This window comes from Bufo bufo, chromosome 7 (assembly GCF_905171765.1).
Source record: "Bufo bufo chromosome 7, aBufBuf1.1, whole genome shotgun sequence".
NCBI classification, from domain to species: domain Eukaryota; kingdom Metazoa; phylum Chordata; class Amphibia; order Anura; family Bufonidae; genus Bufo; species Bufo bufo.
Window position 1 is genome coordinate 598662 of NC_053395.1, and position 14832 is coordinate 613493.

Here is a 14832-nt window from a genome sequence, read left to right on the forward strand (position 1 = left end):
CCCTCAGTACAAGGGTTCATGTTGTCTCTCTCCCTCAGTACAAGGTTTCATGTTGTCTCTCTCCCTCAGTACAAGTTTTCATGTTGTCTCTCTCCCTCAGTACAAGGTTTCATGTTGTCTCTCTCCCTCAGTACAAGTTTTCATGTTGTCTCTCTCCCTCAGTACAAGGTTTCATGCTGTCTCTCTCCCTCAGTACAAGGTTTCATGTTGTCTCTCTCCCTCAGTACAATTTTTCATGTTGTCTCTCTCCCTCAGTACAAGGTTTCATGCTGTCTCTCTCCCTCAGTACAAGGTTTTCATGCTATGTCTTCCTCAGTCCATGGTTTCCATTCTTTCTCCCTCAGACTTTGTTTTTTCATGCACTGTCCCTCGGCCTGCGGTGTTCATGCTGTCACTCTCTCTCTCAGCTCATGGTTGTCATACTTTCATGCTCTCTCTCGCTCTCATGTTTTTCTTGCTGTCTCTCTCCCTCACGGTTTTCATGCTGTCTCTCTCTCAGCTGTGGTTTTCTTGCTGCCTCTCTCCCTCACGGTTTCTTCTTGTTGTCTCTTTCGCTCACGGTTTTCTTGTTGTCTCTCTTAGGCCTCTTGCACCCTCACTTTTTTTGTGCTGTCTCTCTCCCTCCTGGTTTCTTCTTGTTGTCTCTCTCCCTCAGTTTTCTTGTTGTCTCTCTCCCTTATGGTTGTTATTCTGTCTCTCTCCCTCGGGCGTGGTTTTTCTGCTGTCTCTCTCCCTAGCTTTTTTTGTGCTGTCTCTCTCCCTCACTTTTTTGTGCTGTCTCTCTCCATCACGGTTTTCATGCTGTCTGTCTCCCTCACAGTTTTTATGCTGTCTCTTGCCCTCAGCAGTGATTTTTTTATGCTGTCTCTCTTCTCACAGTTTTCATGCTGTATCTCTCCCTCATGGTTGTCATGCTGTCTCTCCCTCAGTCATGGTTTTGATGATGTCCCTCTCCCTCAGCTGTGGTTTTCTTGCTGTCTCTCTCCCTCACGGTTCTCATGCTGTCTCTCTCCCTCAGCTGTGGTTTTCTTGCTGTCTCTCTCGTGGTTTTCTTGCTGTCTCTCTCCCTCACGCTTTTCATGCCGCCTCTATTTCCCTCAGTGTTTATATCTGGTCCATAGAAGAGACTTCTGTTACCCATAAAAGGAGAAAAGTGGCGGAGGAGCCTCCCAGCGCCTCCCGCTCCGTCCTCATTCCTGCTCTCTGCGCTCACATTCTCCTCCAGCTCCCGACCCCAAGTATGTCTCAATGCTCTTATGCCGGCTGTCTACCTCTTTTCCCACAACACTTTGTCTATAGCGCTCTGTCATTTTACTCAAACTGTAAACTGCGCTCTCACTCTAACCTAGTCTACATTTCCAGTCTATTTAAAGGCTTGCGCACTCTGTTCCCCCTACACTAGACTTCACCGCTTGTCTACATTTTAATTATTACACCCACTGTCTCATCCTGACTGCACTCTCATCTCCTCTATTTTATCTCAGTCATCCTTCACTCTTATCTCTCTATTTTGCACTCTAGTCTCTCTAACCTGCACTCTCATCTCTCTAGTCTGCACTCTCATCTCTCTACTCTGCACATCCATCTCTAGTCTGCACTCTCATCTCTCTAGTTTGCACTCTCGTCTCTCTAACCTGCACTCTCTTCTCTGTAATCTGCATTCTCATCTCTCTAGCCTGATCGCTCTTTATTTTCTTCTTTTCTCACTTTTACTGCTCTCTCATCTCACTGATCTGTACTCTAATTTCTTTAGTCTGCACTCTCTTTATTTCACCTTTTATTGTTCTCTCGTCTTTATAGTCTGCACTCTCATTCCTTTAGTCCGCACTCTCTTTATTTCTCTCTTTTCTCACTTTTACTGCTCACTCATCTCTATAGTCTGCACTCTCATCTCTCTAGCCTGAACTTTTGTCTCTCTAGCCTGCACTCTCATCTCTATAGTCTGCACTCTTATCTCTCTAGCCTGCACTCTCATCTCTCTAGCCTGCTCTCTTATCTCTATAGTCTGCACTTTCATCTCTCTAGCCTGCACTCTCATCTCTCTAGTCTGCACTCTCATCTCTCTAGCCTGCATTCTCATCTCTCTAGCCTGCATTCTCATCTCTCTAGCCTGCACTGTCATCTCTCTAGTCTGCACTCTCATCTCTATAGCCTGCACTCTCATCTCTCTAGTCTGCACTCTCATCTCTCTAGTTTGCACTCTCGTCTCTCTAACCTGCATTCTCGTCTCTCTAACCTGCATTCTCATCTCTCTAGCCCGCACTCTTGTCTCTCTAGTCTGCACTCTCATCTCTCTAGTCGGCACTATCATCTCTCTAGTTTGCACTCTTGTCTCTCTAACCTGCTCTCTCATCTCTCTAGTCTGCACTCCCTTTATTTCCCTCTTATAGTGCGCTCTTATCCTCAGGACTGGAGTGGGGGTGATGAGGAGAACCATTACCATTACTCTCTCTTTTCCCCTATTTTCTGCTGTCTCATCACCCCATCCCTGTTATTCTGCACTCTCATCATTAAGTCCATGTCTTCATGTTGTACTCTCATGATTTAACCCTTTCTTTGCTTACACGGTTCATCTGTATTAAGCACTCTCATGATTAGCTCTGGATTGGCTTGTACTCATGATATCATCACTCTGGTCTGTACTCTCATCCCTTTAGTCTGCACTGTCATCTCTCTAGTCTGGACTCTCATCTTTCTAGTCTGCACTCTCATCTCTCTAGTCTGCACTCTCATTGCACTAGTCTGCACTCTCATTGCACTAGTCTGCACTCTCATCCCATTAGTCGGCACTCTCATTCCTTTAGTCTGCACTCTCATCCCTCTAGTCTGCACTCATATCCCATTAGTCTGCACTCTCATCCCTTTAGTCTGCACTCATATCCCATTAGTCTGCACTCTCATCTCTCTAGTCTGCACTCTCATTGCACTAGTCTGGACGCTCATCTCTGTAGTCTGCTCTCACTGTACTCTCCTCATTTCTGCCTCTGTCTTCATTCTTCTACTGCGCTCTGATCTCTGGTGCTGAATCCTTTATCCTTACTCTGCACTCTCATCTCTCAAGTCTGCACTCTCATCTCTCTTAGTTTGCACTCTCATCTCTCTTAGTTTGCACTTTCGTCTCTTTAACCTGCGCTCTCATCTCTCTAGCCTACACTCTCATCTCTCTAGTCTGCACTCTCATCTCTCTAGCCCTCACTCTCATCTCTCTAGTCTGCACCTTCATCTCTCTAATCTGCCCTCTCGTCTCTAGTCTGCACTCTCATCTCTCTAGTCTGCATTCTCATCTCTCTAGTCTGCATTCTCATCTCTCTAGTCTGCACTCTCATCTCTCTAGTCTGCACTCTCATCCCATTAGTCTGCACTTTCATCTCTCTAATCTGCCCTCTCATCTCTAGTCTGCACTCTCATCTCTCTAGTCTGCACTCTCATCTCTCTAGTCTGCACTCTCATCTCTCTAGTCTGCACTCTCATTTCTCTAGTCTGCTCTCTCATCTCTCATGTCTGCACTCTCATCTCTCTGGTTTGCACTCTCATCTCTCTAGTCTGCACTCTAATCGCTCTAGTCAGCACTCTCATCCCTTTAGTCTGCACTCTTATCTCTCTAGTCTGCACTCTCATCCCTTTAGTCTGCACTCTCATCTCCCTAGTCTGCACTCTCATCTCCCTAGTGTGCACTCTCATCCCTCTAGTCTGCACTCTGATCCCATTAGTCTGCACTCTCGTCTCCCTAGCCTGCACTCTCATCCCTTTAGTCTGCACTCTCATCTCTCTAGTCTGCACTCTCATCTCTCTAGTCTGCACTCTCATCCCTTTAGTCTGCACTCTCATCTCTCTAGTCTGCACTCTCATCTCTCTATTCTGCACTCTCATCCCGTTAGTCTGCACTCTCATCTCTCTAGACTGCACTCTCATCCCATTAGTCAACACTCATCTCTCTAGTCTGCACTCCCTGCACTCTCATCATGTTAGTTAGCACTCTCATCTCTCTAGTCTGCACTGTCATCTCTCTAGTCTGCACTCTCATCTCTCTAGTCTGCACTCTCATCCCTTTAGTCTTCACTCTCATCTCTCTATTCTGCACTCTCATCTCTCTATTCTGCACTCTCATCTCTCCATTCTGCACGCTCATCTCTCTAGTCTGCACTCTCATTTCTCTAGTCTGCACTCTCGTCTCTCTAACCTGCACTCTCATCTCTCTAACTTGCACTCTCATTTCTCTAGTCTGCACTCTCATCCCTTTAGTCTGCACTCTCATCTCTCTAGTCTGCACTCTCATCTCTCTAGTCTGCACTGTCATCCCATTAGTCTGCACTCTCCTCCCTTTAGTCTGCACTCTCATCCCATTAGTCAACACTCATCTCTCTAGTCTGCACTCTCATCTCGCTTGTCCGCACTCTCATCTCTCTAGTCTGCACTCTCATCTCTCTAGTCTGCACTCTCATCTCTCTAGTCTGCACTCTCATCTCTTTTGTCCGCACACTCATCTCTCTAGTCTGCACTCTCATCTCGCTTGTCCGCACTCTCATCTCTCTAGTCTGCACTCTCATCTCTCTAGTCTGCACTCTCATCTCTCTAGTCTGCACTCTCATCTCTTTTGTCCGCACTCTCATCTCTCTAGTCTGCACTCTCATCTCTCTAGTCTGCACTCTCATCTCTCTAGTCTGCACTGTCATCCCATTAGTCTGCACTCTCCTCCCTTTAGTCTGCACTCTCATCCCATTAGTCAACACTCATCTCTCTAGTCTGCACTCTCATCTCGCTTGTCCGCACTCTCATCTCTCTAGTCTGCACTCTCATCTCTCTAGTCTACACTCTCATCTCTCTAGTCTGCACTCTCATCTCTTTTGTCCGCACTCTCATCTCTCTAGTCTGCACTCTCATCGCTCTAGTCTGCACTCCCTGCACTCTCATCACGTTAGTTAGCACTCTCATCTCTCTAGTCTGCACTGTCATCTCTCTAGTCTGCACTGTCATCTCTCTAGTCTGCACTCTCATCTCTCTAGCCTGCACTCTAGTCTACACTTTCTTCTCTCTAGTCTGCACTCTCATCTCTCTATTCTGCACTCTTGTCTCTCTAGTATGCACTCTCGTCTCTCTAACTTGCACTCTCATCTCTCTAGTCTGCACTCTCATCTCTCTAGTCTGCACTCTCACCTCTCTAGTCTACACTGTCATCCCGTTAGTCTGCCCTCTCATCTCTCTAGTCTGCACTCTCATCTCCATAGTCTGCACTCTCATCTTTCTAGTCTGCACTCTCATCTCTCTAGTCTGCACTCTCATCCCATTAGTCAGCACTCTCATCTCTCTCTGCACTCTCATCCCTTTAGTCAGCACTCTCATCTCTCTAGTCTGCACTCTCATCTCTCTAGTCTGCACTCTCATCTCTTTAGTCTGCACTCTTATCTTTCTAGTCTGCACTCTCGTGTCTAGTAGCTCTCTCTTTCCTCTCACTGAAATCTGTTGGTTTCTGCCTCTGTCTTCATCCTTCTATTGGCATCTGATCTCTGGTCCTGAATCCTTAATCCTTGCTCTGCACTCTCACCTCCAGTTTGTACTCTCGCCACCAGTCTGCAGTCCAATCTCTCCAGTCTGCACTCTCGCCTCCAGTCTACACTCCCATGCTGACAGTTCTTCTCTCTTAGTTTTGGGATCTCCGGACCCTGAGTCGCTTTGTGCCTCGTAGACCTCCTTTGGAGCTATGGAGGATTTAGGTAGGTTGTGAAGGATCTGACCCTTCTGTACTCTGATGCGTGCAGAGTCCAGGACTCCTGCGGTGACTTCTCTACCTTCGTGTCCCTTTCAGATGCTCTACTTGCCGACCTTCAGGTTACTTCTCCGACTCGATGTCCAGTCTTGTTAACTGATTGTCTTGAAAAATCCGAGAGATGTGAAGAGCGGCCTCTGCCGCCCCCGTATGACCCTCAGGTAAGGTCAGCCCAGGCCCAGCTCTCCCACCGCTGCTCGCGTGTGTTTCATCTTCTGCTTTGCTCTGTCTCTTTAGACAGCCTTGCCTTTTCCGAGCGCTGATGCGGAGGACTCCCCTTCAGACAAGAGCCATCTTTACAGGTCTGTCCATTGTGTGGGCCTGGAGGAGGATCGGCCACTTCTCTCTGATCTCACCTTCACCTTCTCTCTCCAGTACAGTAAAGAAGTGCGGCCTCCCCTCCGTGCCAGCGAGCGTCGGGGGCGGTTTGTGTGAGCTGGACCGTCTGCTCAACGAACTCAACGCCACTCAGTTTAATATTACAGGTATGGAGGGTGTCTATGACAGCATTAATCTACCTGTCATACCTTCTAAAGGAGGGTGCGGTACAGTATAACACAGTATATTAGGATGCTGTACAGTATTATACAGTATATTACGGTGCGATACAGTATGATACAGTATATTAGGATGCGGTACAGTATGTGTAGCGGAGTGCTAGTGCGACATAGGCTTTCTCTGCCGGTATTCCAAAGTTTACTTCAGGGTCAGGGTATTAGCACAGGAAGCACATCATCAGTAGCAAATAAAACCATCCACGAATATCCCATCACTGGACGACACACAGTATCAGGAGCAGGACACTGTTTAATGCCACATACCCTGCTTCTATGCCACTGTCCCATGCAAGGGAGCCCACACATCCCCTCCCCTCAGCCTGAGAAGTAATCCAATCAACAGTCCAGTTGAGACATACATTGTTGCCATTGTGTTTCTACTGCACAACCAGACGAATGCTCAGCAGGTTACTGAATTACTGTCTTACAAGTAACGAACCATAGGGAATTAAACATAACATTGCAAATCCAATCAACAGTCCAGTTGAAACATCTATTGTAGCCGCAATCTGCTACAGCATCAAAGCACCCTAATAGGTGGGCCGAAAGCCTGGGTCCACAATCAGTGTCTGCATGTCACACCACTGCCTCCTCTTCCCCTGTGTTACATGCTGGCCAATCCCCTGTCCAAGACGCAGGCCCAGATGTCTCCCGCCCTGCACCTGGACCTTCGCAAGCACCATCAGCTAGCATATCCACTTCCGTGTCCCAGCGCAGCGTACAGATGTCCATAACCCAGGCCTTTGAACGAAAGCGCAAATACCTAGCCATCCACCCACAGACCATAGCACTAAATGCGCACCTTTCCAAATTACTGGCCCTGGAAATGCTGCCATTTAGACTTGTGGACACAGAGGCTTTTTCGCAGCCTGATGGCGGCGGCCGTCCCTCGTTACTCAGTCTTCAGTCGCCCCTATATTTTTCCCAGGGTGTTGTCCCCGCTTTACACCAGCATGTGTCCCGTAACATCACCAGTGCCCTGACCAACGCAGTTATTGGGAAGGTCCACTTAACGACTGACAAATGGACAAGTGCTTTTGGCCAGGGACGCTACATTTCCCTGATGGCACACTGGGTGAACGTTGTGGAGGCCGGGAACGAGTCGTAGCCTGGGATGGCATAGGTGCTACCGACGCCAAGGATTGCGGGCCCTACTTCCATCAGGATTTCTGTCACCACCTACATTAGGGGCTGCAACCCCCCCTTCTCCTCCTCCACTTCCACCTCTGAATTCTCATCTTGCAGCACTAGTCAGCCATCAGTCAGTAGCTGGAAGCAGTGTAGCACTGCCGTGGGGAAGCGGCAACAGGGCGTGCTGAAACTGATCTGCTTCGGGGACAAACAACACACCGCCGCAGAGCTGTGGCAGAGTATAAGGGGAGAGAGAGAGTGTGAGGGTTACACGGATCCTGTGGAACGGGTGTCCAGGAGACCCGACCCTGGAGACCCGAAGTAACTCGAGGCGCCAGGGGATGGAAGAAGGAGACTATGGGGGGTCGGGGGCGTGGAGAGGCTGCTATACAGGGTCTACCCTGCAGAAGGGTCTGCAGGTTAATAGAGAAGAGAAAAAAGGGCGGGGGAATTAGGGTGTGGGGGACACCCCCAATCTCCCGCAGAGGTGACCCTGGGAGAGCGCCAATCCACTGGGTGTGATGGCAAGTGAAACAAATGGTGGAGAGGTTGGAATACAGTACAATAATATCATAAATGAAATAAAAGAAATAAAAACAATGTATATAGGGTTAGGGTTCTGTATATATATGAACAATGAGATTCTACTCACTTCACGGGGGGGGGGGGGGGGGGTTTACTCAGATAAGCATAATACACCGGTAAACCAATACCCCCCAACCCAGGATCGCCTCAAGATGGTGAAAAATGAAGGCAGCCACAGACAGGAAGCTTCTGTTTAACTTTCTTTTATTCTATTGTATAAAATCCGGCTCAACGCGTTTCGGGACACAATGTCCCTTCATCAGGAGCAGTTTGCATGTGGTGTGGAAAATGGGGGCTATATATGGCCTGGATGATGGGCTAAATCCGGGGGGAAAAAGCGCCAAAATGAAAGGGGAGTGGTCAAAAAAGGCGCCAAAGTAGGTGGGCATATATTCGGCCGCTCAGATCGCATCACCTTTGGTGACGTCAGGGGTCTGAGTCGGCGATGGGGCGCTTCTCAGCACAATGCGTGTCAGACCGGAACGCATTTGGAACCTACTGCACATGTCCGGAAGTGGTGGCTGGGAGAGATGCGTTCCAGGTTGGAACGCACGCATCGGAAGTGACGCCGCGGCTGTCAGAGTCAGCCCGGAGGACGCTTGTGCTGGGAATTCAGAGTGGGATGGCATTAAAACTTGTAATTTAGGGGTGGATATGAGGACTGGCATGGGTGTTCGGAACAGGGAGATGACCCTTTTGGTAAAAAGTGTATTTTAAAAACTATGGACGGATAGATATGATTGAATTAATATCATGAGTGTAATCGCAAATCGGATGGTGGTAAAGACAGGGAGATATAATCATGATGGTGATATTGGTAATGAAAAATAAGAATAAGGTAAATAAAAATAAGAAAAAGTATAAATCAATGTGTATGTGAAATTAAATAGATGAATAGAAATAAAATGATGAGTGGAAATAAAATAAAAATTTTAATTACAAATAGAGATAAACAAGTAAATATAGATATATAAATAAATAATAATAAAAAAAATAAAATGGAAAGTATATAAGGGGTCTATATGTCGTGAGGGATTGTGATGGATTAAGATGAAAAAATCTTTTTACGACTAAAGATGATATTGGAAAGGATGAATGTATGTAAGAATATGATGGATAAATAATTAAATAATTAACTGGATAAATAATTAATTACTACATGGTGATGAGTGATAGGACGAAGTGTTGTGAAGTGTGTATGGGTGCGCGTACGTCAGGGTATGTCACTCCGATTCGGAACAGATCTGTGCGTGATATTGAAAGGGTGGTGATGGGGACTGCATGTATTTAATAATTAATAATTAGTGTGTTCCAACATTTCGTTTAGGCCAAAGGGGGTGAGGGTGTTCAGGCGATAGATCAAAAACATCTCTTTCTGGCAGAGCTGTTGGAAAGACGATGTGACCTGTTCGAGTGGGGTTACCCTAAGGCCAGTGGGGTTGCCTTCATGTGCTAGAGAGAAGTGTCGTGATATGCTGTGTGTTTGAATCTTCCTAGTGATGTTGGATCGGTGTTCGTTCATGCGTTCTCTGAGGGTTTTTGTGGTGCGGCCAACATAGTAATGGGTGCAAGGGCATTGGAGCAGGTAAATGACGGTTCTGCTTCCGCAATTTATTGATTGTTTAAAATTCTGTGTTCCTATAGGATGTGGAAAGTCAATTTTATCTTCTTTGGATGTGTAAATCATCTGGCAACATTTACATTTACGGGCACCGCATTTGAACGAGCCATTTGGTTCTGTCAGTGTTTTGTGATTTTGTGGCATAAGAGGATTGTGTATCTTCGGACAAGATGGGGCCAACAAATTTTTGAGGGTTTTTGCCCTGCGGAAGGTGAGTTTGGGTTGTTTGGGTATTGTTTTCCCTAGTATCGGGTCTTTGAGTAATACGGGGCAATGTTTTGTGAGAATTTGTCTGATGAGTTTGTGATTCTGGTTGTATAGGGTTATGAGCCCTGGTCTAAACGGTGTCTCTTTAGTACCTTGGGTCGTGATTTTTGGTTGTAAGCTCTCTTTTTGGTCAATTTGTGAGATCCTATTTCCTTGATTCTTTGATAATTTGCGAGGGATAACCTTTATCTGTGAATCTTTTGCTGAGGATATCTAATTGTTGGTGCATGGTAATGTCGTTTGTGCCATAACGTCTAATTCTCTTCATCTGACAGAATGTTTGTCTTCCATTTGTGATAGTGGCTGCTTTTGAAGTCCTAGAAACTGTTGGCGTCTACTTTTTTGAAATGTGTGCTGGTGGATATGATGTTATTGCTGCTATTAAGCTGAAGGTCGAGGAAAGTGGCTTCTGTGGGATGGGACTCGAAGGTGAAGTGTAGGTTCCATTTGTTTTGGTTAAGTGTCTCAATGTATGTACAGAGGTCTATGTTGTCTCCCTGCCATATTAAGATGATGTCGTCGATGTATCTTTTGTAAAATACGACATTGGGGTGATTCCGTAAGTTGAATTGGGATTCAAAGGCTCCCATAAAAAGGTTGGCATATGACGGCACAAATTTTGTGCCCATGGCCGTGCCTTTTTCCTGAATATAAAATTTGTTGTTGTATAAAAAGTAATTATGGCGTAAAATAAAATCGATCGATTTGAGAATAAAATCTTTTTGCGCGATTGGCATCAGAGTGTCGGTTTCTTAAAACAGTTCGGTCGCTTTGAGACATATTGAATGTACGATATTGCTGTACAAAGCCGTAACGTCTAGGGTGGCCCAAATGTAGGTCTGATGAATCTTTTAAATAGGAGGGGAGTGTGCTCACATACCTTTGAAGGATGCCATCTATGTACTCTGACAAGTTTGTAGTAGTTAGTGTCAGATAGAATTCTGATGGCTGAGACTGGGACCAGACTGAGACTGTGGCTCTCGCCACTCAACCTAGAACCAGGCATGGTTGTGTCTGATAATGGCCGTAACTTGGTGGCGACTTTGGAGCTCGGCAAGCTCACATGCATCCCATGCCTAGCCCACGTGTTCAACCTAGTGGTTCAGCGGTTTCTCAAAACCTACCCCAATTTGCCTGAACTACTGGTGAAGGTGCGCTGCGTGTGTGCCCATTTCCGAATAAATTTTTAATAAACTTTGAGGAATCACCACAGATGGTGAGCGGCGATAACGCTATTATCAGCGTCACCATCCCACTTCTGTGTCTACTCAAATGCTCGCTGCTGACAATTAAGGCCGACGCTTTGCATGTGGAAGAGGTGGAAATGGGAGAAGACATTACACAGGGTGATAGCCAGACCACCCTCCGTCCGTCTTCTCAACGCGAATTGGATGATGAGGAGGAGGAGACGATTGCCTCTGCTACAGAGGGTAGTACCCATAGCAGGTTTATTCCATCTGTTCAGCGTGGATAGGCAGAAGAGGATGAGGAGATTGAGAGTCATCCTCCTGATGAGAACGCTGGCAGCAGAGTACGTAGTTCCTTGGGCAAGCGAGGAGGGGAGACAAGGGGAACACACAGCAGTTCCAACAGAGGCAGGGTAACACTCTCCAAGGCCTGGGACAGTTTCATGACACCCCGTCAGCACCCTCACCCTAACCCTAGTGTCACAAGGAAGGAAAGATTTGTGAAGATGGTGAAGGAGTACATAGCAGACAACTTGTCTTACAACTACTGGGAGTCCAAGTTGGACACGTGGCATGAACTGGCGCTTCACGCCTTGGAGTTGCTGGCCTGCCCTGCCGCCAGCGTTTTGTCTGAGCGGGTATTTAGTGCTGCTCGTGGCATTATAACAGATAAGGCCTGAATTGAACAAGGCCTGGATTTCCCCAGACTTCTCTACTCCACCAGAGGAAAGTGGCTGAAGATAAAGGCACTTTACATGTGTTGTTTATAATGTACTGAATACACTGTATTCCCTGCACCCCTTCCACCACCAAAAAGGGTATATGGTTCAATCTTCCTTTTCTCGTCCTCCTCCTCTTCCTCCTCCATCATATCAACATGCTTATTAGGCTGCCGTTGCCCCTAATGTTTTAGAGGGTCAGCTTAGCAGCAGACCCTCACCCCTAATGTTTTTGAGGGTCACCAGCAGGCCCTTGCTCCTAATGTTTTAGAGAGTCAGATCAGCAGCAGACCCTCACCCCTAATGTTTTAGAGGGTCAAATCAGCAGCAGACCCTCACCCCTAATGTTTTAGAGGGTCAGCTCAGCAGCAGACCCTCACCCCTAATGTTTTAGAGGGTCAGCTCAGCAGCAGGCCTTTGCCCCTAATGTTTTAGAGGATCAGCTCAGCAGCAGGCCCTCACCCCAATATTTTTGAGGGTCACCAGCAGCAATCAATCCTAATTTTTCAAGGCTGTGTATGACGCCCTCCTTTATGTGTAATAAGGGTGTATTGGAGCGCCGGTTCCTTGTAATTTTTGGCAGCCCTTTCACTTAGTGCATAGGCTTTATGAGTGTAGGAGTCCCACTACCTGAACTATTGTACCACAATGTGACTGAGGCCTCCTTTATGTGATATACAGGTTGTGTCGGAGCGCCTCTTCCTTGTAATGTTTGGCAGCACTTGCACTTTATATACAAGTAAATATACAGGAAGGAATGTTTCCTAACAATTTTTTCTCTAAAATCGATTTTATCTTCGGTTTGGTGCGTATTATTGTCAGTCAGTAAAAATGGCGTACTACTCGGACAGCATCGTTCCCAGCAGCGACCTGGGAGTCCAAGATGCATCCAGACATCCTCCCCATGCTGTTCCCGAACCATTTCATTGGTGTTTCCATCAATTTCTGAACGTTTCCTGTGAACCAGACGCCCTCCCCTCTTCAGAGCAGGCGCTGCCTGGTTTACTGCTCGGGTTTTCCCATTGACTTCCATTATACTCGAGTGCTCAGTAGAGCCCCCGAGCATCCCGATGTGTTCGGCCCGAGCACCGGAGCACTTTGGTGCTCGATCAACACTAGTGGTGTACTATGATGCAGTCTATTATGATGCTGTAGATTAGGATGAGGTACAGTATGACGTGGTAATGATGCAGTATATTCGGAAGGGGTACAGTATAATGCGGTGTATTATGATGCAGTATATTAGGGATGCGGTACAGTATGATGCGGTGTATTATGATGCGGTATATTAGAATGCAGTACAGTATGACGTGGTAATGATGCAGTATATTAGGATGCAGTACAGTATGATGTGGTGTATTATGATGCAGTATATTAGAATGCAGTACAGTATGACGTGGTAATGATGCAGTATATTAGGATGCAGTACAGTATGATGCAGTGTATTATGATGCAGTATATTAGGGTGCAGTACAGTATGATGCAGTGTATTATGATGCAGTATATTAGGATGCAGTACAGTATGATGCAGTGTATTATGATGCAGTATATTAGGATGCGGTACAGTATGATGTGGTGTATTATGATGCAGTATATTAGGATGCGGTACAGTATAATGCGGTGTATTATGATGCAGTATATTAGGATGCGGTACAGTATGATGCGGTGTATTATGATGCAGTATATTAGGATGTGGCACAGCATGATGCGGTGTATTATGATGCGGTATATTAGGATGCGGTACAGTATGATGTGGTGTATTATGATGCAGTATATTAGGATGCGGTACAGTATGATGCGGTGTATTATGATGCAGTATATTAAAATGCGGTACAGTATGATGCAGTGTATTATGATGCAGTATATTAGGATGCGGTACAGTATGATGTGGTGTATTATGATGCAGTATATTAGGATGCGGTACAGTATGATGCGGTGTATTATGATGCAGTATATTAGGATGCGGTACAGTATGATGCGGTGTATTATGATGCAGTATATTAGAATGCGGTACAGTATGATGCAGTGTATTATGATGCAGTATATTAGAATGCGGTACAGTATGATGCAGTATATTAGGATGCGGTACAGTATGATGCAGTGTATTATGATGCGGTACAGTATGATGTGGTGTATTATGATGCAGTATATTAGGATGCGGTACAGTATGATGCGGTGTATTATGATGCAGTATATTAGGATGCGGTACAGTATGATGTGGTGTATTATGATGCAGTATATTAGGATGCGGTACAGTATGATGCGGTGTATTATGATGCAGTATATTAGGATGCGGTACAGTATGATGCGGTGTATTATGATGCAGTATATTAGGATGCGGTACAGTATAATGCGGTGTATTATGATGCAGTATATTAGAATGCAGTACAGTATGATGCGGTGTATTATAATGCAGTATATTAGAATGCGGTACAGTATGATGAGGTGTATTATGATGCAGTATATTAGGATGCGGTACAGTATGATGCGGTGTATTATGATGCAGTATATTATGATGCGGTACAGTATGATGCGGTGTATTATGATGCAGTATATTATGATGCGGTACAGTATGATGCGGTGTATTATGATGCAGTATATTAGAATGCGGTACAGTATGATGCGGTGTATTATGAGGCAGTATATTAGAATGCGGTACAGTATGATGCGGTACAGTATGATGCAGTATATTAGGATGCGGTACAGTATGATGCAGTGTATTATGATGCAGTATATTAGGATGCGGTACAGTATAATGCGGTGTATTATGATGCAGTATATTAGAATGCGGTACAGTATGATGCAGTGTATTATGATGCAGTATATTAGGATGTGGTACAGTATGATGCGGTGTATTATGATGCAGTATATTAGAATGCGGTATAGTATGATGTGGTGTATTATGATGCAGTATATTAGGATGTGGTACAGTATGATGCGGTGTATTATGATGCAGTATATTAGGATGCGGTACAGTATGATGCGGTGTATTATGATGCAG

General features: G+C 45.8%; 1 protein-coding gene across 1 annotated transcript in view; it reads left to right on the top strand.

Moving 5' to 3' along the window:
• Positions 1-1147: 1147 nt before the first annotated feature.
• Positions 1148-14832, top strand: part of TGFB1I1 (transforming growth factor beta 1 induced transcript 1) — a 63929-nt gene continuing 50244 nt past the window's right edge. Inside the window, exons 1-5 of the mRNA XM_040441881.1 lie at positions 1148-1238; positions 5643-5711; positions 5804-5925; positions 6002-6066; positions 6140-6249. Of these exons, the coding sequence (XP_040297815.1) occupies positions 5699-5711; positions 5804-5925; positions 6002-6066; positions 6140-6249 (310 nt within the window). The 5' untranslated portion in view covers positions 1148-1238; positions 5643-5698. The remainder of the gene's footprint in view (positions 1239-5642; positions 5712-5803; positions 5926-6001; positions 6067-6139; positions 6250-14832) is intronic.